The 24,779-nt window shown below is 39.0% G+C and overlaps 1 protein-coding gene across 7 annotated transcripts in view; it reads left to right on the forward strand.

The window, feature by feature from the left end:
• PUM2 (pumilio RNA binding family member 2) overlaps positions 1-24,779 on the forward strand; it is a 103,772-nt gene that overhangs the window by 2,014 nt on the left and 76,979 nt on the right. For 6 of the 7 annotated variants that reach the window (XM_032353213.1, XM_032353214.1, XM_032353212.1 and 3 more), the window contains exon 2: positions 23,413-23,481. In XM_032353213.1, the coding sequence (XP_032209104.1) occupies positions 23,431-23,481 (51 nt within the window). In that variant the 5' untranslated portion in view covers positions 23,413-23,430. Of the gene's footprint in view, positions 1-23,412; positions 23,482-24,433; positions 24,551-24,779 lie in introns of those variants that run through there. The other variant, XM_032353219.1, reaches the window with a different exon arrangement.

Consider the following 24,779-nt stretch of genomic DNA (forward strand, 5'->3'; position numbering starts at 1 on the left):
AAGCCAAAGTATGCAGTCTCAACAAAGGTAATACTAGGATTTTGTGTCCCTTAAACCTTCCATACTTGTTTATAAGTCCTCCTGGTGTTGAAATAATAATTTGTCTTCCTGTGTATGTACTTAGCAGAAGCAACTATGATCAGGGATTTGGGCCAGGTGTGACATCAAAGCCAATCTGGTCAGTGACCAGATAGTCTTGCTTTCTATGGATATTGATAAGATTTTCATAATTTCAAGTGGATGTTGGTTCCTGTCTCCCGGACTCAGGTTCTTTCAATTTGTTGGATTTCTAACAGAGCAAACTATTCTCTTTTTTTTTTCATGTTCTTAAGATTTAGGATTATTTTAAATACCTGAATTTAAATACCTGGCTTGAATTCATAGTTTGTGGCTGTTTTACTGGTAGGTGTATGATTAATATAAAAATTGCACTAATAATTAATAAATTGGCTTGTGATGTATTAGGTAGATTTCTTGCTGTTTTTGAGATGTATTAGGTAGATTTCTTGCTGTTTTCTTGCTGTATTAAAAATAGTCCGACTTGGCCCCTCTTGTCCCGCTTTTTTCACTCTGGCCTGATGAATTTGTAAGAAGGAACTGTTAAGACTATGGCTTAGCCTCTTTCCTCTCTTTCTCTTTGGAAGTCTGCCCCCTGCAGAAAGTGCTTTGTTCTGCTTCTTGAGGCCAGCCACCATGATAGACTGCCCCTTTTTGGAGGACCATCAGTTGTCCAGTGCTATCTGTGACCAGTTTAGGATAATTAAGGGGCGTGGTGGTAGGAACCTCTCTGGCCTAGGTCTAAATTAGTCATTTGATTGTAGCTTGGTCAGTAAAAGGAGAAACTTAAATTGCTTGCTATCAGTCTAGTTCTGTGTCTCTCACTTCTGAATTCTGATGTGGTGGAAAAGTTTCCCTTCAGACCTCATTATTTAGGAGCTAATATTTTTTTAAGATTTTTTTTATTTATTTGAGAGGGAGACAGAACATGAGCAGAGGGAAGAAGACAGAGGGAGAAGCAGACTCCACACTGAGCAGGGAGCTGGATGCCAGACTCGATCCTAGGACCCTAAGATCATGACCTGAGCCTAAGGCAGATGCTTAAGACCAACCCACTGAGCCACCCAGGTGCCCTAGAAGCTAATATTTTAATAATGATATTTATATTTAGGAATATAGATGGACCTTTTTCACTTGAAATGTATTGTTTCTGTAGTGGGAAAGTGAATTTTTACAGATTACTTTTGAAGCCTTTCCAATGAAACAGTATAGAAGTAGTACATAGGTAGGTTCATGGTAAATGCTTTTTTCTTCTTAGAGTTTCAGGTAGCGGAATGTTACCAGACAAAGTTAGTGTATTTTTTTCCTTAGTGACTTTTTTGTCCAACTCAGCTACTTTATAAATGAAAGCTAAAACTTGTCTAATTAAACAGTGTCACCTACTAGAGAGTCATTTTATTTATTTGTCAGAGAGAGCGAGCAAGCACAAGCCGGGGAAGTGGCAGACAGGAGTAGTAGACTCCCCATTGAGAAAGGAGCCTGATGCTGGACTCAGTCTCAGGACTTTGGGATGACGACCTGAGCTGAAGGCAAATGCTGAACTGACTGAGCCACCCATGCATCCCAAGTCATTTAATTCTTAATGAAATTGTGGACATTTTTGTCTTCCCTTGACTTTTTTTGGGGGGGGGGATTTTATTGATTGATTGATTTGACAGAGGGATAGAGAGAGAGAGAGAGCTACAAGTAGGCAGAGGGAGAGGGAGATGCAGGCTCCCCAACGAGCAGGGAGCCCAGTGCCCAGTGCGGGACTGGATCCCAGCCAAAGGCAGCAAAGGCAGATGCTTAACTGACTGAGCCACCCAGACGCCCTTGTTGACCTTTTTTAAAAAAAAAATTTCATTCATTTATTTTGACAGAGATCACAAGTAGGCAGAAAGGCAGGCAGAGAGAGAAGGGGAAGCAGGCTCTCCACCGAGCAGAGAGCTGGAGACACAGGGTCTCAAGTCCTGAGTCCCAGGACTCTGAGACCATGACCCGAGCTGAAGGCAGAGGCTTCAACCCACTGAGCCACCCAGGCACCCCATGTTGACCTTTTTCTTTTTCTTTCTTTTTTTTTTTTTTTTTAAGATTTTATTTATTTATTTGACAGATATAGATCACAAGTAGGCAGAGAGGCAGGCAGAGAGAGAGAGGAGGAAGCAGGCTCCCCCGCTGAGCAGAGAGCCCTATGCGGGGCTCGATCCCAGGACCCTGGGATCATGACCTGAGCTTAAGGCAGAGGCTTTAACCCACTGAGTCACCCAGGCGCCCCTGTTGACCTTTTTCTTAAATGAAGTTTTACTTGACCATTTTCTGGCTCCTTTCTGTATTTTTCTAAAGTGCTTTAAAGAATTAAAAAAGTGTGGGCTATTCAAGCACATTGGTAAAGTCATGGTTTCTTTAGTATATTTCACCTCTGCAAATGCAGCTACTGTAATCCCATCCATTTTTAGTTTACATATTATAGATTTTTACTTCTTATTCACTTACTGTTCTCTTCTGGGAGATAAAAGATGTTGGAGTACTAGAAAAATGGAGTAGAGTAATAGAAAAACATACAAATGGGTACACCTTACGTTCATATCTTAGGATTTCACTGTAACTGGCAAGCATAAAAAAGGGGAAGAAGTGTGAAGGGAAAAGGGGTAGGTAGTACTTGGAATGTCAGAATACTTTGGACTGACAATGGGATAGGGAAAGAAAAAAAGCAGTCGTTATTGCCTACCTAAGGTGAAAGGTAACATTTGAACCATAAAACTTGCATTCCAGGAAGGGATTTGGTGAAATTGACTATAAAATGACACTTCAAAACCATCCTTGAAGATAGATTTTTGTGATTTTTTTTTTTTTAAACATACATTTATTTGAGAGAGTGAGAGAGCACACAAGGTGGGCGGGTAGAGAGAATCCTCAAGTGGACTCCCTGCTGAACATGGAGCCCAGTGCACTGCTCCATCCCAGGTCCCCGAGGTCATGACCTGAGCCCAAATCAAGAGTCGGTGCTTCATTAACTGAGCCACTCACGCACCCCAGATCTTTGTGATTTCTCCTGTATCTATCTCATATAAAGAGCTCTAGATCTCAAGGTGGTGGTTTTAGGCAGTGATTGTGATTTTAGGCAGTGGTTTTGAAAGACTTGCTTAGGGATCAGTGGAATACTGTCTCAGCTGTGTAAAATGCTACTTGTTTTATTCATTCCGACATTAAAAAGGGTGAATAAATAGTAGAAATAAGCTGACCTTAAGTATAGGTCTTTGCTAGGCAGTCAGATAAGATAAGGCAAATTGTAGGTAGAGAAAAATATGGATGGTTTTGTTAAATACTAAAAATAACATTTTTAGTATTTAGGTAGGAGCCACTTGTGTTTTCCATTTTGGTGACCAGTTTATTTATTACCATCTGTTTAGTATCTGTCAGCATTTTGAAGTTTGAATAAATGTAAAATACTAAATTTTCTGTAGTACAGTCTGAATCTTTACAATCTGATATAAATAAGATTTGAAAGTTTGAGAAGATGATAGCTAAAGTTTTCTCTGGAGATGTTTTCTTGGACCCCCTTGCAGTTCAAGTGTAATAGATTGCTGAAAATGAATCCAAGGGAAAGTCTTAACGTCCCTTTGTTCACTCCTGCACTAGTAGAAAGGGGAGTACTGAGTCTAGGAACTTGTCAAAGATAAATTGTTTGCTAGTTTTTTTTTTTTTGTTGTTGTTGTTGTTTTTTAAAGATTTTATTTATTTATTTGACAGAGATCACAAGTAGGCAGAGGGGGGGGTGGGGGGTGGGGAAGCAGGCTCCCCGCTGAGCAGAGAGCCCAATGCGGGGCTCAGTCCCAGGACTCTGAGATCATGACCTGAGCCGGAGGCAGAGGCTTAACCCATTGAGCCACCCAGGCATCCCCGTTTGCTAGTTTTTATTTTGAGTCTGTTTGAGAAGATAGTCATGGATTATTATTTGAGGAATATTCAGTCCCATTTGTTACCCTGGATGTTCAAAGTTTTATTTTCTTATCAAGGTAGACTACCAGAAACTTGGACAATATTTTTGAGATTTGTAGGCCTTTGATGTACCAGACTTCCTTTATTTTTTTTTAAAAGATTTATTTATTTGAGAGAGAGAGACACCACAAGTAGGCAGAGAGGCAGGCCGAGGAAGAGGAGTAAACAGGCTCCCTGCTGAGCAGAGAGCCTGATGCCCAGCTTGATCCCAGAACCCTGAGATCATGACCTGAGCCAAAGGCAGAGGCTTAACCCACGGAACCACCCAGGCACCCCCAGACTTTGTTTAGATATCGGAGGTACCAGCTCCTTGTTATTGAGTGTAAAATTAAAAAAAAAAAAAAAGACTTGGGAGAAATGAACTTAGTCAAGGGATAGGTGAAATGGCTTCATCGAGAGGGATTAGTGTGGGTAATGACCCTGATAGGAGAGAATGGCAGAACTTGACGTGGAAGTAGGGAAAATTGAGAAGATATGATTAGACAGGGCGTCTCTGTGGCTTAGTAGGTTAGGCATCTGCCTTCTGCTCTGGTTGTGATCCCGGGACCCTGGGATTAAGCCCCATGGTAGGGTACCCTGCTCAGTGGGAGCCTGCTTATCCCTCTGCTTGTACACTCCCCCTGCTTGTGTGCATGCATGCATTCTCCCCTCCCTCAAAAATTTCAGTTTAGGGGCGCCTGGGTGGCTCCTTTGGTTAAGCATCTCCCTCAGGCTCAGGTCATGATCTCAGGGGTGTGGGATCAGCCCCATGTTGGGCTCCACGCTCAGTGGGGGAGTCTGCTTCTCCCTCTCCCTCTTCGCCTCCCCACCCCTCGTGCTTTCTCTCTCTGTCTCAAATAAATAAAATCTTCAAAAAGATTTTTATTTAAGGGGCGCCTGAGTGGCTCAGTAGGTTAAGCATCTAGTCTTGATCTCAGGGTTGTTGTGAGTTCAGGCCCTGAGTTGGGCTCCATACTGAGCTTGGAGCCTACTTAAAAAAATTTTTTTAGACTTAAATGCATATAAGTTTCATTTAAATTCTGCTTAGGAATATTTCTTCAGAGGCCTTTTTTTGGTATATAATTTAGGTAATCCTCGAAACTTAACAGATTTGGTTTCTCTTTTCAGACATTTGTTTGAAATGTCTGAATTTCTAGGCATTTGTTTTTTTAAGTTACTTATTTATTGTTAAGGCTTATTTGTTTATTTGTCAGAGATAGAGTGCGCACAAGCAGGGGAAACCAGGCAGAGGGAGAAACAGACTCCCTGCTGAACAGGGAGCTTGATGCAGGACTCAATCCCAGGACCCTAAGATCAGGACTTGAGCTGAAGGCAGACGCTTAACCAGCTGAGCCACACAGGCACTTGGAAAAGTTTTTTAGACCTCCAACATCTTTAAGAAACTGATTAGGTTAAAAAAGAAGGAAAGAAAGAAAGAAACTGGTTAGGTCATCTCGCTTCAAGTTACTGGGAAAAAAGTAATCACCAGTTCAAGGCTTGTTCATGAATATTTGAGGGATTTAAGAGTCACAACTCATACTTAACGACCTAAAAGATTACTCTTATTTAATTGAAAAGTTTGTACAGCTCATATATTTTTTTCATAGACTACCCATAGTAGTCATCACAGACTGAACATATTCTAAAACTTAACTGTTCTAAGTTTTGGCTTTTCCTAGACAAAAGGTAAGGGAGTTGAAATGTTAACATTTTTTTTTCCTTTTTCTTAGAAATGACTAGAAATACTGCTCAAAATAACTTCTTTTGCATTAACATATTTACAGAAGAAAGTTATGATAATACTGGATTAAAGTTAAGCAGTTTTAACTGTAGGACTTACTGTGTGAGAATGAATTTGGAATGACCATGTGCTCAGCTTGCAAAAGAACAAATGGATACCAGGGAGCAGTGTATCTTCAGTGTATTGGACAGGGAACCTTATTTTAAAGAGCATTGTGAATTGGTGATTAGGGAAAACACTTTGGAAAATTGTGGTCTAAAGAAAAAAGTACCAGACTCCAGGGTGACTCAGTCTGTCTACTAACTGTATTCCTTTTTTTTTTATTATTTTATTTTTCAAAAAGATTTATTTATTTATTTGTCAGAGGGAGAGCTTGCACACGGGAGCACAGGCAGACAGAGTAGCAGGCAGAGGGAGAAGCAGGCTCCCTGTGGAGTAAGGAGCCGGATGTGGGACTCTATCCCAGGAGGGTGGGATCATGACCCGAGCCAAAGGCAGCAGCTCAACCACCCGAGCCACCCAAGCCACCCAGGCATCCCTCTACTAAGTGTTCTTAAGCTCAGGTCTTGAAGTCCTGGGACTGAGTCCCTTATCAGGCTCTCTGATCAGTGGGGATCCTGCTGCTCCCACTGCTTTTGTGTTCTCTCTCTCTCATAAGAAAAATAAAAACATTTAGGAAAAAAAAATCTTAAAACTGCATTCAAGTCTGCTGCTTTGAATGGTTTTTATTTTTTCTCAGTTGTCTCAGACCATGCACTGAAATGACTTCTTTAGTTCTGTTACAGCCTTTTCTTTAGGATGTTTCTCCTTGGTGCTATATTGGTTCTGATTGATTATTTGTAACAGTTGAAAATTCCTAGATAACTATTTGAGCATTTGAGACAAGTCTTCACTTGTTGGGCATTCAACCTAGTACTAAAGTGAATTGAAAATAACACAGGATCACTTACTTGTACTTTATTCTATGATAAAGTCTCTGAACTGTAATACATTTAAATAGTATTAATACAGGACCTTTAAAAACAAAAACAACTTGGTTTTGCTAACTTTAGTGAGCATTACAACACAGAATAAATGTAAAGATAAAGCCAGTAGTACCTCCTCTCCTATCAGAGTTCAATTCAGTGCTTATTTTGTCATAGTCCACACAGATACATAATTGTATTACTCCTTTCTTTTAAACAAAAATGGCTTCATCTGATACAACTTAGGTGACTAGGTATTTTTATTTACTATCACAGACATTTTACTCTATTTGTACCTGTATCTTAAAACATTCAGTACATAGATTTTTATTTTGCTAAACCATTTTTCTGTTGAGTTTATGTTTTTATTTTTCATTTAAATTCAGTTGATTAACATATAGTGTATTACTAGTTTCAGAAGTATCTTGTTCAGTTCTTATTTTTAACCACTGCAAGTAGTGCTGCAGTAAATGTTCTGTAGTTTATTCTTTTCATGTTGGTGTTTATGTAAAGTTAATTCCTTAGTTAGAAGATTTTATGTTGATTTTTTAAACAAGAAAATAGTCATTCATTATGGTAGATCATTAATACTCTAGAAAGCACTTATATTTTAATTTCATATATTATTTCATTTATTTTTCATGATAATCCTATGAGGGAGGCATATACTCATATGCAAGTGGGGAAACACAACCAGTGTTCAAGTGTTCTGAGATCATTCACCTCGTTTAGGACAAAGAAAGAACTAGATTCTGATCTTTTGATTGAGATTCTTCTGTTACATCATGATGAATGATTCAGAATTTTTTATTTGGAAAAGCAATAGGGTGTTTGTGGATATATTTCTTAGCTCTATAATGTGTAAGGGTCTCAGTCCTGGCTGTACAGGGAACATCATCTGGAGAACTTAAAAAACAAAACAGTAAAAATCTGCACCTGTTTCCCTGCCCAGACTAACTCAAATAAGTTTTATATAGGTGGGAACTGAGTGTGCAGTTTTAAATCTTCTGCCTAGATTCTGATGCACTGAGGGTTTGAGAACCAGTGGCCTTGAAGTTGGGGTGCTTCATGCCAAATCTTAATGTGGTATGTTTTACTGATGGTTAAGCCTTCAGGGCACAAAACTTAAAAAATTAGCTTCTTTTAGTGGTTAATCTCATTCAGTCATAATTCGTTCACATTGTTGTTAGGAATGAAAACATAGAACTGGATGGAGTATTTTGGCTTTGGGATTGAGATCAGTGATAGTCTTGGGCAGTAGGAGTAATAGAAAATTAAAAACAAAACAGCTCACTATGGGGTGTCTGGGTGGCTCGGTTGGTTGAGTGTCCAGCTCTTGGTTTCAGCTCAGGTTATGATCCTAGGGTCATGATGGAACAGAGCCTCCATGCTCAGCAGAAGTCTGCTTAAGCTCCTATCCTCCTGCCCTGCTCACACGTGCACTTTCTCAAAGATCTTTTTTATTTTTAAGATTTATTTGAGGCAGAGCGAGGGCAAGTGGAGGGAGGGGTAGAGGGAGAGAGAATTTCAATAGCCTCTGCACCGAGCATGGAGCCAACCATGGGACTCAATCCCAAGGCCCTGAGGTCATAACCTGAGCCAAAATCAAGTCAGGTGCTTAACCAACTGAGGCATCCAGGCATTCCCAAATAAATCTTTGAAAAACAAAATAAAAATACCTAAAAAACAGTTCATGTTTTTTCTAAACTTTGCCAGTACTTACTCAGCAGAAACAATACTAGGAGATTTACTTTTTTGAAAGCAAATAATATGGGGGTGTCTGGGTGGCTCAGTTGGTTAGGCATCTGTCTTCTGCTCAGGTCAGTGATCTCAGGGTCCTGGAACAGAGCCCTGCATTGGGCTCTCTGCTCAGCAGCGAGTCTGCTTCTGCCTCTCCCTCTGTGATCTCTCTCACTTACACTCTCTCAAATAAATAATCTTTAAGAAAAAAAAAAAAAACGAAGTATGAAAGTCAAATACATTGAGGGGTTTAAAAGATATGATTTGGTTGGTTCCTTTTTTTTTTTTTTAACACTTTGAGGAATATATCAAAAGTGTAGGGTAGGACTAACTGAGATAAGTGGTTGGAAAACTAAGTACTAGCTTCATAAGTGCAGTGCCTTTAAATCAGGTGATGAGACAATATTTAGATCTACAAATATTCTGCTTTTTTATTTTTAAAGATTTTGTTTATTCATTTCACTGAGCCGGGGGTGGGGGTTGTGGAGGGTGGGGGGTGTACAAGCAGAGGGAGCAGCAGGCAGAGAGAGAGAAGTGGAGAAGCAGGCTCCCATGCAGGACTTCATCCTAGGATCTCGGAGCTGAGCTGAGCTGAAGGCAGCCAACTTAACAAACTGAGCCACCCAGGGATCCCTAGATTTCTGCTTTTTTAAAACCCAACGTGTCATGAAGGTGTGACTAGAGATACTAACTATAGTAGGTATTGGGTATGCATGTAAAGTCCTTTATACTTCCTTAAAAACCCTTAAAAGTTTACGAATAAGACCAGAATTTTTTTTTTTTTCCAGAATATTTTTCTTTTAAGTGATGGCCTAGTTTATGGGAAAGATGTCTTTCTGGTATGTTTCTTTGTAAGTCATATATAGCTTATGTATATTTATTTGACACAGTGAAGGGGGCAACACAAGCAGGAGAAGCAGGCTCCCTGCTGAGCAAGGATTACCCCCCCCCCCCGCCCATGTGGGGCTCCATCCCAGGACCCCGGGATCAGGACCCAAGCCCAGGACAGTCACTTCACCAGCTGAGCCACTCAGGTGCCCCATGTATAGGTATACTTAAAAAATAGGGGCACCTGGGTGGCTCAGTGGGTTAAAACCTCTGCCTTCGGCTCTGGTCATGATCCCGGTGTCCTGGGATCAAGCCCCATATAGGGCTCTCTGCTCAGCAAGGAGCCTGGTTCCTCCTCTCTCTCTCTGCCTGCCTCTCTGCCTACTTGTGATCTCTGTCTGTCAAATAAATGAATGACATATTTAAAAACAAACAAAAAAACTTGATTGACTTCTACCATGTATAAGGCCATTGATTTCCAAGCTCACTTGACAATAAGAACTAATGTGTTAAGTGATTTCCAGCATGTGTATATTTAAGTGTCTTCGAAGAGATAAGTAGTGAGTGGGACGTATTGAAGGAGTAAGTAACTCCTAAATATACAATAAAAATTATACATTCCTTTTTCCCAGATGTGTTACTAATAACAGTTGTGTCACAGTTTCTGGTCGTTTCCTCTGTACATATACATACGTATGTTTTTATCCTGTTTTTACAAAAGTTGAATGGTAGACTGCTTTTCACCTTACCTTTTCACTTATGTCCTGGATTTTTTTTCCCATATATGCCTAAATTTATCTCATGTTTTTAAATGGACTCATAGTTGATAATGTTACCAGTTTCCCTTCTTGTTACACACTATCCTTAGTGTTCTTCCTTTGATCCCCTCCCTCATTTCATGGAACACTGGCGTGACCAGAATAGTCTGCATAATTGTGCTACATGTTTTTTCTATCCTGATTCTGATAATAGAGAAGTTTTAAAGTCTTAACAGGTGGGCACCTGGGTGACTGAGTCGGTTAAGCATGTGCCTGTGGCTCAGGTCATGATCCCAGGGTCTTTGGAATTGAGTCCTGCATCCAGATATCTGCTCATGTGGGGATCCTGCTTCTCCTTCACCATGCTGCTTCCCCTGTTTGTGCACTTGCTTGCTTGCTCTCTCTGTCAAATGGATAAATAAAATAAAAAAAAAAAAGTCTTAACAGGTAATAAGATATTAGTGCATTGAAAAAGCAAATTACATCCCATGGAAGTTAAGAAAAAGATTGTTTGGGAGTAGGTTTGATGGAGAAAGTGGCATTTGAGCCAAACTTTGAGTTTGCAGTATTTGCATATGAACAGATAAATGGTAGAGACCTGTTCAGGGGACTTGAATAGTAAGCTAAAGGAGATTGGGGTGGGGGGCTTAAGAGAATTGTATAATTAACAGATAAGCTGACTTTCAGTTTATGCTTGGTTGATATGGAAAAGAACGTGGAACCCTTGGAATCTTGACAGTGTAAAATCTGCCATTTTAGTAGTTTTGTCTATTAGGATATGGAAATTGGCCACAGTTACCTTACTTGCAAAGTAAGAATACTTGCTGGATAGTGGTAAGAATCAGTTCTAATGTGCCTAGTACAGTCTCTGGCATCACATGGAGTGTTAAATAAATTTTGTTCCCTGGGGGCACCTGGGTGGCTTGGTTGAGCTGCTGACTCTTGATTTTAGCTCATGTCATGATATTAAGGTTTGTGAGGTCAAGCCCCATGTTGGGTTCCACACTTAACAGGGAGTCTGCTTGAGATTCTCTCCCTCTCCCCACATGTGCATGCTCACTCAAGATTTTTAAATAAAATTTAAAAAAAAAATTGTTCATTTTGGGCACCTGGGTGGCTCAGTGGGTTAAAGCCTCTGTCTTCGGCTCAGGTCATGATCCCAGGGTCCTGGGATTGAGGCCCGCATCGGGCTCTCTGCTCAGCTGGGAGCCTGCTTCCTCCTCTCTCTCCTCCTCTCTCTCTGCCTACTTGTGATCTCCATCTATCAAATAAATAAATAAAATCTTTTAAAAAAAAATTGTTTGTTTTGGAGGATGGTATTTGCTAAAAATTAGTCCAAAGCTGTTTGTGTTCATTTGGAAATCAGTTTTGGGGGGGGGGGTTCATTGGCCACTTGTCAGAAATATGGTTGAGAAAGTAATCAGTGATACTAAGTTTATACAATAACTTAGACCCTAAGTCAGTAAACCTTGTGGAGAGTAACTACCTTTGTAAGCTGCAGTTTATAAATGTTTTGTTCAAAAAAGGAGGACTGGTTTCAGATTGTACTTATCCCTCAGGGTCCTGCTTGAATACCACCTGCTTCACATGGTCTTCTGTCCCACCTGCTTCACATGGTCTTCTGTCGTGTTGTTATATATAAATTTTATTAAGCTTTATTATGGAACTGTTAAACTCAGAAGAAGAATAATGCATTGCATCTTCGGGTATCTATCACTGATATTCAACCTTATGTGAAATCTAATGTTTTACTTTTTATAGAAGATTATTTCAAAGCAACTCCCAGACACGAGGCCAGTTTAACCTTAAATTCTTCAGGGCGCTGAGTGGCTCAGTCAGTTAAACGTCTGACTCTTGCTCTCAGCTCAGGTTTTGATCTCAGGGTTGTGAGTTCAAGCCCCTCATTGGGCTCCACAGTGGGGATGAAGAAAAAGATTATATTATGTATATATTTGCATAAATTCTCTTCCTGATAAAGACTCACTAAAATATACAGTTCACGGGGGCTGGGTGGCTTAGTCTGTTGAGCGGCTGCCTTCTGCTCAGGTCCTGATCCTGGAGTCCTGGGGTTGAGTCCTGCATTGCCCGCTCTGCTCAGTGGGGAGTCTGCTTCTCCCTCTGTCCCTCACTCCCCTCTCATGCTCTCTCTCAAATAAATAAAATCTTTTTTTTTTTTAAGATTTTTAAAAAAAATCTTTTAAAGATTTTTTAAATCTTAAAAAAAATCATAAAGATTTTAAAAATCTTTTTTAAAGATTTTTTTTTAAAAGATTTTATTTATTGATTTGACTGAGAGAGATCCCAAGTAGGTAGAGAGGCAAGCAGAGAGGGAGGGGGAAGCAGGCTCCACACTGAGCAGAGGGCCCAATGTGGGGCTTGATCCCAGGATCCTGGAAATTATGACCTGAGCTGAAGGCAGAGACTTAACCCACTGAGCCAACCAGGTGCCCCATAAATAAAAAAAATTTTTTTTTTAAAGATTTTATTTATTTATTTGTCAGAGAGAGAGAGAGAGAGCGTGCGAGCGAGCACAGGCAGACAGAATGGCAGGTAGAGGCAGAGAGAGAAGCAGGCTCCCTGCCGAGCAAGGAGCCCAATGTGGGACTCGATCCCAGGATGCTGGGATCATGACCTGAGCTGAAGGCACTTGCTTAACCAAACTGAGCCACCCAGGCGTCCCAAAATCTTAAAAAAAAAAAAAAAAAAATTCTCTTGTGATTATTACCATTAACAAAATCCACGAATACTGTATATACTGATTTTGTATTTATATTTCCCTGATTTTCTCAGAAGTTTTTTTTTTATAGTTGATTTACTAAAATCATGATTCAGACAAGGTTTCCATAATATATTTGCCTTTGAACCTCTTAGTCTGAATAATACTCTTTTCTGTCCTCTCCCTTTTCTGTCCTCTCCCTCTCCTCTGGATTAGATGATTACTTGTGTTATCTGTTGACTTTGTACTTTTATATTGCTCATGTTTCTGATAAACAGTATTTAGATCTGGTGACTTTATTAGATTAAGGTTTAGTGGGTTACTTTTTTGAGACAATTTTTCGTAGGTGGTGATGCTGTTTCATATTTTATCATGGGACATTTATTTGCTTATTTTACTTTTAAGATGATAGCATATTAAATCACATAAAATGTTAATTTAGAAATACTCCCTTTGGGGGAGCTCATTTCATAATACATCTTTGATATTTCACTTGTATCTTTGACTCTTTAGGATCACTTTGTGTTATCTAACAGTTTTTTCTAGCATATCGTCTTTACTTCATGTTAATTTGACCTGCTTCTCTCGGGTGTTACCTAAAAGTGTCAAAAACCAGGATTGATTGAGGTCAATTTATTTTGGAGATCTTCTAAGCAGTATTTCATATTTCAAAATAAAAGGATTTCCTTAAGCAGTATTTTATTTCTCCAAAAAAAGCAATTGTAAGAACGCCTTGTAAAACAAGAGACTTATAAGGTCGCAGATACATGGTAATTTTCCTTTGAGAGAATTTTAAGGAAAAAAGAATATTGCTTCATATTTGCATACATGTAAGTTAAATATTTATTCTATTTTGCCTCTTTGAAAATGTGTTCTCTGTGAGATTTATCCTCAGAGCTAACACAGGCTTGCATGGAAATACTTGATAAATTTGTATTTACTGTCTAAATGCTGATGTTGGAATAATCTAATTTTTGATCTTGCTAGAAGATTTGAGGTAGGGTCTTTGAAGAATTCTGGTTTCTGGAATCTATATTAATACTCAAGTGTATGTGTGCACGCACATGCATGCCAAATTTCATTCAAAATGTAAAACTTGACTTTTCCTTGGTATAGTTGAGTCAGTAATACTGACTGGGAAAACAAGCCTATATAATTACCCCATGAAGTAATGTGGACAAACAGGTAGCAAATATTAAAAAATGTTAGTGTGGTTCTTGGCTCAACTACTATACGAGCTAAGTGACTTGTTCAATACCATTAGAAAAGTGTATGATTCAAGGCAAACAAAAGCAAAAATGAACTTACTGAGACTTCAAGATAAAAAAACTTACACACAGAAAGGAAACAGTCCACAAAACTGAAAGGGACCCTTGGAGAAGGTATTTGCAAACGAAAGGTTAGTATCCACAGTCTATAAAGAACTTATCAAATTCAACACCCAAAAAACAGTTAATGCAGTTAAGAAATGGGCAGAAGACATCAATAGACAGTTTTCCAAAGAAGGCTTCTTTCCAGATGACTAACAGCCACATGAAACAGTGCTCAACATCATTCATCATCAGGAAAACACAAATTAAAACCAAGATGAGATGCTACCTCACATCTGTCAAAATGGCTACAGTTAACAACACAAGAAACGAGATACTGGCCAGGATGCAGAGAAAGGGGAACCCTCTTGCACTGTTGGTGGGAATGCAAACTTGTGCAGCCACTGTGGAAAACAGTATGGAGGTTCCTCAGAAAGTTAAAAAAAGAACTACCGTGTGATCCACCAATTGTACCACTAGGTATTTACCCAGAGGATACAAAAATACTGATTCGAAGGGTATGTGCACCCCAGTGTTCATAGCAACATTATCAACAATAGCCAGACTATGAAAAGAGCCCAAATGTCCATCAACTGATTAATGGATAAAGAAGAGGTATATATATGCAATGGAATATTACTCAGCCATCAGAAAGAATGAAATCTTGCCATTTGCAACGACATGGATGGAGCTAGAGTATATTGATGCTAAGCAGAATAAGTCAGCCAAAGAAAGACAAATACCGTATGATTTCACTCATGTGTGGAAGTTAAGAAAGGAAACAGATGAGCATATGGGAGGGGGAAAAAAGAGAGAGGGAAACAAACCCTAAGAGACTCTTCATGACAGAGAACAAACTTAAGGGTTGATGGAGGGAGGTGGGTGGGGAATGGGCTAGATGGGTGATAGCTATTAAGGGGGGCACTTGTTACAAGCAGCACTGGTTGTTGTACGTAAGGGGATGATCACTGAATTCTGTTCCTTGAAACCAATATTGCACTGTAAGTTAACTAGAATTTAAATAAAAAATTTTCAAAGCCTCAGCATTTAAAGTTACACTTAATAAAACGTATACACACACACACACACAAAAGAAAAGTGTTATGATTCAGTTCATGCCTCCAGAAAAAGTAAATTACTAGGTGTTGATGGTGATTAGCAGAAACTTGCAATGTTGGGGTGCCTGGGTGGCTCCATTGTTAACCACCTGCCTTCAGCTCAGGTTATGATCCCAGGGTCCTGAAATTGAGCCCCCGCATTGGGCTCCGTGCTCAGCGGGAAGCCTGCTTCTCCCTCTCCCACTCCCTCTGCTTGTGTTATTTCTCTAGCTGTGTATCTCTCTGTTAAATAAATATATTTTTAATATGTTAAATAAATAAAATACTTTTTTAAAAAAAGAAAGAAACTTGCAATGTAAAATCTTTGAATGTTAATGGTCTACTACAGATACTTAAGCCTGGATAGGTTTACCTTTCTCATGGGTAAGAAAAGGTATTACTAAATAAATTTGTTGGTAAATTTGCCAGAGTGGTTTAATATGCTGAAGAAATGAAGATACTCTTAAGGACTTTAGCTCCTGTTTGTTTGCAGTGGATACCATTACAGCTCAATGATTATGTTTATTAAAAACTATCCAGGGGTGCCTGGGTGGCTCAGTCGGTTAAGCGTCTGCCTTTGGCTTAGGTCATGAACACAGGGTCCTAGGATCAAGCCCCGCATGGGGCTCCCTGCTCAGTGGGAAGTCCGCTTCTCCTTCTCCCTCTGACCCTCCCCTTTGCTCATGCTCTCTCTCTCTCTCTCAAAATAAAATCTTTAAAAAAAAAAAAAACGAGGAAGGATGATTACTAAGACTATTTCATAAGCCTCTTAAGTAACTATTCACATTGGCTTATAGTTAATTAAGTTTTCATGTAATTTTGTGTTTTTTGTAATCGATGCACAAGTAGCCTTCAAGTGTTACAGGACTAATATGGAAAAGTAGTGCCATTGGGAAGTTGTTATCAGACATTTTATGTTGATAAATGTCTTCCTTGTTGCAGAAAGTCTGAGGAAGAGCCTTGTTAACTATCCCATTAGAATGAGCATTGTGTATTAATATATATGAAGGATTTTTAAGCAGTTACTATCCAGATACTTGGTTTTGTGATCTGAATTTGCATTTCATACCATAAAAAATACTTCTTTTTATTCAAGATACATTGAGCATGTATAGATAGCTAAGACACAGTTCCTAGCCCCTTTGACCCCAGAGCTTAATTTCTACTATCGCCTTAAAGTAGAACTAATTATAATACTATGAAAATGTGATTAGTGTCCTGTGGTAGTAGAAAGTGCTTTAATACCATTTATTGTAGCTCTGAGTGGTTTTCCCCAACTTATTTTTTATAGTAGGCATGTGATGAGGAATTGGATCAGATGTCTGAGAAAAATTAGTACTCTTAATCATATAAATGTACTTAATAAGGCATATTCTTGGTTTTTTTACACAAACTTACTTGAAAACCTTTTGACTTATGTGTTAGTAAATATAAAAACTCAGAACTTAACTAAGTTGTTGTTTGAGGTGCTTTATCTGTTTTTCTCAGTAATTAGCAATGATGCTGCCTACAAAAAGTTGGCTTTTTTGTTGTTAAATTTTGGAATTTCATGGGACACTTGTTATTTTAAGGAAACAAAGAATCAACCTCAAAACTTAACTTTTTAATTCAGATTTACCTAGGATTACACAGTGTCTCGGCCATAGAAAAGTTTCTGTTATGTATCTTTTATAGAAACCAGATCCAGTTATTTGTTAAATAATGTTGGGGTAGTTTCATGGCTTAATGTCGCAAACAAACAAACAGAAAAAGTGAAGACAGACTTTACACCCCAGGCAGTACTGTATACCATAACTCTTGGATACATTTTCTTCAGATTAACATAGCCTTTTCAGTATGCGTGTCAGGATGCTAGATACTCTTGTTGCTTGTTAGAAGAAAAAAGTGCTCTTTCATCCTAAGATCTAACCATTCCAGATAAAGTTGTTAAATTCATGTCCAAATTTTTTTTCTCTTACCACCAAATGATACCAAGATTTGTAACTGCATAGGACATACAAGATTGGCATTTTTCAGGAATTTTGAGAGTCCCACTTAATGGTATATGTCACCCCCCACCCCCTAAACTTTATTCTGTTACTGATACGGAGATTATTGGCCTGAGAGTTTGTGTTTACTTTCTGTCCTGTTGTTTTGCCCACTTTCTCCTCCAGTCTAATTCATATATATTAATACACAGTGTCTTTCATGGTAGCACTGTAACCTGCAAATCTGAGTTCGAGTGTTTACAGATTTTGTTTTCTTTTGTATTTTAAAGTCTTTTCCTCATAACCTACTGAGTCACCTCCATTTAAATGTGACCTATAATACCATTCATTAGAAGAAGAAAATATTCCTGGGGATAGTATAAATGAAAAAGCTGGAAGCAAAGCCCTAATGTTTAACTTTTGGCTTGCTCATATTTGAAAGTGGATTATCTGCCTTTGATTTTTTGTGTGTGTGAAGCAGTCAAACCGAATCCACTAGAGCAAAGATCAGCAAACTATAGTCCAGATCCAGCCCACAACCTGTGGTTTTTGGTTCACGTTCTAGAATTGGTTTTTAGATTTTTTTTTTTTTTTTTTTTTTTTATTTGACAGAGAGAAATCACAAGTAGACGGAGAGGCAGGCAGAGAGAGAGAGAGAGGGAAGCAGGCTCCCTGCTGAGCAGAGAGCCCGACGCGGGACTCGATCCCAGGACTCCGAGACCATGACCCGAGCCGAAGGCAGCGGCTTAACCCACTGAGCCACCCAGGCGCCCTGGTTTTTAGATTTTTAAGTGGTTGGGTGGAAAAAGAGCAACATTTTGTTACACATAAAAAATACGCGAAATCCAGATTTCACTATTCATAAGTAAAGTTTTATTAGGACACATTCATGCTCATTTATTTTGATACCTGTGGTAGCTTTTGTGCTACAGAGGTGTCGTTGAGAACAGAGATCATATGACCTGCCAAAGCTAAAACGTTTACCATCTGGCTCTTCACTGAAAGTTTGTTGACCCCTGCCCTGGGGCATGATTCACCACAAAAGAAAGAATGGATCCTTGAGACTGCGCCCATTTATCTGGAGGTTCTTTAACTCACAACCTCATTTACTTCGACCATAGATTAAAACCTGGAAGTAAGCAAAGAAAGGCTTCAGTAAAGCTCTGGTCCTTCTTTACTCTTGAGAAAATTTCTTGTTTTCTACTCTGGTGTTTTCATTTTTCTTTTCTTTTTTTAAAAAGATTTTATTTATTTATTTATTTGACAGATCACAAGTAGGCAGAGAGGCAGGCAAGAGAGAGGGGGGGAAGCAGGCTTCCTGCGGAGCAGAGAAACTGATGCAGGGCTCAATCCCAGGACCGTAAGATCATGACCTGAGTTGAAGGCAGAGGCTTTAACCCACTGAGCCACCCAGGCGCCCCTGTTTTCATTTTTCTTAAATTTTTATTTATTTATTTATTTATTAAAGATTTTATTTCTTTATTTGGGAGAGATACAGTGAGAGAGAGAGCATGAGAGGCGAGAAGGTCAGAGGGAGAAGCAGACTCCCCATGGAGCTGGAAGCCCGATGCGGGACTCGATCCCAGGACTCCGGGACCGTGACCCGAGCCAAAGGCAGTTGCTCACCAACTGAGCCACCCAGGTGCCCTGTTTTCATTTTTCTTAATAAAAATCTCCCTCTGGGACCCCTGGCTGCTGAGCCACTCAGTCAGTTGAGCGTCTGTCTGCCTTTGACTCTGGTCATGATCCCAGAGTCCTGGGATCAGGTCCTGTGTTGGGCTCCTTGCTCATCAGGGACCTTGCTTCTCCCTCTGCCTGCCATTCTCCCTGGCAGGGTTTTCTTTCTCTTTCTCTTTAATAAATAAATAAAATCTTATAAAAAGATTCCTCTTCTTTCTCTCATGGACTTATAGAAAGGTAATACAATACAGATAAATAGATGAAAAAAAACGGTGTACTCTGATCACTTAAGGACTGTATGAATTTTGGGTTATTTACTTTCAGTCTTTTTTGTGTTTTCAAATACTTACTTGAAAGAGCACACAAGTGAGTGTGAGGGGGAGGAAGTGCAGAGGGAGAGGGAGAAGCAGACTCCCCTCTGAGCTCGGATCCCCAACACCAGGCTCGCAGGACTCCATCCCAGGACCCCCAGATCATGACCTGAGCCAAAATCAGATGCTTCATCAACTGAGCAACCCAGCCTCCTCTCCTTTCAGTCTTTCTTAATGTTACCATCTAAGCATTTTCTTAATTTCAAATTCAAATATTTTTAGTAGTTACATGATACTCCATTTTATAAATGTGTTGTATGGCTGTTATGTGGTTTATAATTTCAGAATTTCTGTAATCTGCAAGCACCACTACTGCAAGCATGCTTGTAATAAAGCTTTATATATAAATATATATATATATATTTATATAAATAAATATATAAATATATTTGTCTTTACAGGTTGTTTTCTTTTGGAGACTTCTCAGTTTCCAGCATCTCTGGTTGCCCCAAAGTCTGTCCTTTGGTTCTTCAAGCCTTTAAGACTGGATTCTTCATAGGAAATTTGGCACCCTACCTCCAAACCCAGGCCTGTCCTCAGGCCGAAAAAAAAAAAAAAAAAAAAAAAAGGCCAGGGGCACCTGGGTGGCTCAGTTGGTTCAGCAACTGCCTTCGGCTCAGGTCATGGTCCCAGAGTCCTGGAATCGGGTCCCACATTGGGCTCCCAGCTCCATGGGGAGTTTGCTTCACCCTCTGACCTCCCCTCTCATGCTCTCTCTTACTTTGTGTCTCTCTCTCTCTCTCTCAAAATAAATAAATGAAAATCTTTTAAAAAAAAAAAAAAGGCCATTAAAAAACTCACTCTATGCCAGTCCTTTCTTTTAAGTGTAGACTCTCTTCCAGTTTGGTTTTTTGTTGTTTTCTATGACCTTCAGGTTTCTGTTTGTCCAGAGTATATAGGTATCTGCAGAGGATTTAGGTTAAAGGAGCTACACCTCCAATTATCGGGAAACCTGTGCGATTCATTTTAACACTTTTTTAAGAACAGTGACCATATTTTAACTTTTTTTTTTTTTCTATAAAATCTAACACATTGAAGATGTCCAGTAAAAGCTTACTGAGTAAATGAAAGGGTGAATAAAATACTCATTTTGTGAAAACCGTTAATGAATCCAGCTTTTCTAACAAGAAAATAGCTTCTCTGCCATCCATATAACTTTTTTGATATAGTATCTGTTCAGATCTTTTGCCCATTTTTAAATTGGGTTATTTTTAAAGATTTAATTTATTTATTTGGCAGATCGCAAGTAGGCAGAGAGGGAGGCAGTTGGGGAGGGAAGCAGGCTCCCCGTTGAGCAGAGAGCCCTTTGTGGGGCTCCATCACAGGACCCTGAGATCATGACCTGAGCTGAAGTGGGAGGCTTAACCTCCTGAGCCACCCAGGTGCCCTGGGTTATTATTTTTTGAGAATTTTTTTTTTTAAGAGTTTATTTATTTGATGGAGAGACAGTTCGGGAACACAAGCATGGGGAATGGGAGAGGGAGAAGCAGGCTCCCCACTGAGCAGGGAGCCTGGGTAGTGTCTTGATCCAGGGCTAAAGGCAGTCACTTAACAACTGAGTAGCCACCCAGGCTTCCCAAGAGTTTTTAAATACATTCTTGATACAAGTCCTTTATGTTGGGATATGTGATTTCCAAATATTTTTCTCCTGGTCTGTGGTCTTTTCATTATCATCAGTGGCTTTCGTATAGCGTGTTTTTATTGATGAAGTCAAATTTTTTAGACATTGGTTTTTCTTTTATTGACTCTGGTTTTGATGTTAAAAATCATTACCAGATGCTAGGTCACACAGCTTTTCTGTTGTTCGAGAAATCTTACAATATTAGGTGTTACATTTAGGTGTATGATCTACTAGTTAATCTTTACATTAAGATGTAAGGAATGTGTTGAGGTTCATTTTTTGCATATGGATATATCATTGTTCAAGTATCATTTGATGAAAAGATTGAAGAGCTTATTTATTTATTTATTTATTAAAGATTTTATTTATTTATTTGACAGAGAGAGATCACAGTAGACAGAGAGGCAGGCAGAGAGAGAGGAAGGGAAGCAGGCTCCCCGCTGAGCAGAGAGCCCGATGTGGGACTCGATCCCAGGACCCTGAGATCATGACCCGAGCTGAAGGCAGCGGCTTAACCCACTGAGCCACCCAGGCGCCCCTGAAGAGCTTTTTAAATAGTTAACTTTTTTAAAAAAGATTTTTATTTTCATTTATTTATTTCACAGACAGAGAGATCATAAGTAGGCAGAGAGAGAGGGGGAAGCAGGCTCCCCGCCAAGCAGAGAGCCTGATACGAGGCTCGATCCCAGGACCCTGAAATCATGACCTGAGCCGAAGGCAGAGGCTTAACCCACTGAGCCACCCAGGCACTCCAATAGCTAACTTTTTTAAAAAAGATTTTATTTTTATGTAAGGTCTACACCTAACGTGGGACTTGAGCTTACAACCCCAAGATCAAGAGTTGCATGTTCTATGGACTGAGCAGTCAGGCACTTTAATAGCTCAGTTATGAACGCTTATGTACCCAGCACCAATTTAAATGTTCTTTGTTACCTTTTCCAGCTTTACAGTAAGCCATGTGGCAGGTGCTACTGTTACCCTCCCATGAAGAAACTGGGGAAAAAAGTTTAGGTTACTTGTCCAGAGTTCTAGAGCTAGTAAGCTGTGAGAACTATAATTTGAATACAGTTGTGTCCCCTTGTAAGCTTAGGAGTTTGACCTTATAAGTCAAGGATTAAAATATATGAGTTACATGAACAAAGTATAATTCAGAAAGATAAGTGATTACACTTTGGAGATTAGATTATATGATGGGAATATGGGAGAGGATCATAATATTTTAGGTAAGAGATGGTGGTAGTCTAAACAGTCAGACAGCTGGTGGGGCACCTGGATGGCACAGTTGGTTAAGCGTCCACCTCTTGATTTTGACTCAGGTCATGATTTCTGGGTGGTGAGATCAAGCCTTGTGCTGGAGCTGAACCCGGGGCAGGGAACTTGCTTCAGATTCTCTCTCTGCCTTTCCCTCTGCTCCCCCCCCCCCCAAAAAAACCTCACAATAATAAACAGACAGATGGAAAATAGTTAGATATAAGTGAGGTTGATATTAGTGATAGGATATTGGTGTAAGAAAGGAAAGAATTAAGTTATAAGTGGGGAAGAAAGAAGAGTAAAGTTGAAATTTTGCCCAGGGAATGGGAGGAAGGAGATAATTGGAAATTTTTATGAGGAGAGAGATTTTTGTTCATAAATAGAAATGTTAGAACCAGGGTCCTAAGTATATATGTAACAGTGAGAGTGGATTAGATTGCACAGGATAAAGGGTAGAGAGGAGACTACCATGGATAGAGTACTAGGAAACACTAACATTTAAAATGAGTTGAAGAGACAAATGGAAGTCTGGGAAGAAGCCTGAGAAAAAGCAGCTGGGGGTGGGGGGCAGTGTGAGTAGAAGAATTTTAAGAGACAAAGTGGGAACAAAGAACTCCTCCCTTACAGGAAGGACGGAGTGCTTTGTAATGTCACATGCTATGGATTTTTAAAAAGAGAGAGACTGATTGGGGGAAATAATAGGATTATATTGTAAGACCCAAAAGCTCAGAAAGCTAAATTTGTAGTGGCCCAGTGTTGAGTGATTTTTCCGCCACAGTGCTTAACGGTAGGAGGTAAGGGCCTCTGAGTCTAGAACACATTGTCATGTAAATGATAAACTAAACAATTAGAAAAGGAAAGACAAAATAAACTTTAGTTTTAGTGTAAGGAGAAAGGAAAGGAGCTCCTCTTAAGGAAATTTCAATACGTTCAGTGAAATTTTTTTTTTATCATTGGTATCAGATCTACAAATAATGAAGTGCTGAGAAGTTTTGAAAAATGTTAACTGAAGTAAAAAAGTAATTTTATAATTGGAACTATAACAAAAAATAAACTATTTTAGTATTTGAGCTTGCTTCTTTTCTTCTTTACTTTCCGTCTATTTTGTTCAACTAGTAGCGGTTTCTCTTGATACACAGACTAGCCCAAGAACTTTTGACCCCAGGGTTTTAATTTTAATATGGATTGCTATTATGTGCTTTCTTTAGGAAAATCTGTCTTCATAGAGAAATCAGTTTTTGCCTGTCTCCGCTCATGCTAATAGCAGTAATAGCAGCAATGTAATAGAAAAATATTTGATGCAGTCTATTTAAATTTTTCTTTTTACTAATTTTTGTTTTTGTTATTCAACAGGTTTGATCTGTGGATGAAATGAATCATGATTTTCAAGCTCTTGCATTAGAATCTCGGGGAATGGGAGAGGTAAATATTTATTAATACTGAGAATGTGTACCTCACATTGATTATTTGAGCCATTGAGACTTATTCTTGAAAACCATAAGTATTCTTGAAAATAGTGGTTATGTCTTCCACATGTGGGTTTTTTAAAATCTTGGATTATACAGTTTTATAGTTGTGGTGATTTCAGTTTTTGTTTTTTTAACCCCTAGTGGTAATTTTTAGTGAGATTGTGTCTAGTTTATTTGATTGATTTGGTTTAGATCATGTTTTATATTTTGGTAATGAACAATAATTACTTTGCTCTGAAAAGAGCCTTTCTTTATCCTTGTCCTGCTGTTTTATATATGTATGCTGTTTGCTTTTGCCATACTTAATTGTTCACTATTCTCTCTTCTAAAAAAAAAACTCTCCTTGTTCAGTGTTTGCTTAATAAACTTCTAATCCTCTACAAGACTGTACTGAGAAATGAGTCTTATCTATTGTCCCATTGCTATCTGTAGAATTACTTCCTCTTCTGACTTCTCATAGATCTTTGTACATATTTTTATTATATTACTTTGTTACAGTTTTTATATTAGTCTCTTATATAGATTGTTAGCTTTGAATGACTGACCATAGTGAGCATTCTGAATTTTTTAACAGATTTTATCAGTCCTGTTAAATATATGATTTTCATTGGGGCATTCCATTTAACTGCACCATTACATAATTTAAGGCATAAAAAATGCTTAGTTTTCCATAAACCTAAAGAATATTTAGAAAACTTTAATTGCTTATAAAAACCCTTGTGGTCACATCTTTATTTTGTCGTGTTCTGTAGTACTAACATAGTTGGACTTTGCTAATAGAACATAACCGTGAACAGACATAAGATGTGTAATAACTGCTTGCTCCTGGAGATTATTTTACTTTGGTAGATTAGAGACCTTCCTGAGACTCACTCCATCCAATGCTGTGCTCTTCAGATGCAGAAAAAGAGTCCAGTCACTCCTCTGGGCCACAAGAGGGCACCCTGCAGCTAGCTAACCCTTCCCTTCTCCAGAACAGCGTTTTCCAAAGAGTTTGTCATTTTCAGAGGACTGATTTAAGGGTGAGTTAAGGTGCTTAAGCATAAGTATTGCCAAAGTAAACTTGTTAGTCTAGTGCATAAGGTAAAATTATGGTCCCTAAGAAAGATTTGAAAGAGGGAATAATTTTTTAGTCAAACAACAACAAACTAGAGCTTCACTGCAGTACAGTGGCTACTTAGGCTTTATTTACGCTATGGGCGAATAAAAGAAGCAGTTGAAAAGGGCTTTTGTTTCCTTCCCTGCTACTTG

Source organism: Mustela erminea, chromosome 7 (genome assembly GCF_009829155.1).
Source record: "Mustela erminea isolate mMusErm1 chromosome 7, mMusErm1.Pri, whole genome shotgun sequence".
In the NCBI taxonomy this organism is placed as follows: Eukaryota; Metazoa; Chordata; class Mammalia; order Carnivora; family Mustelidae; genus Mustela; species Mustela erminea.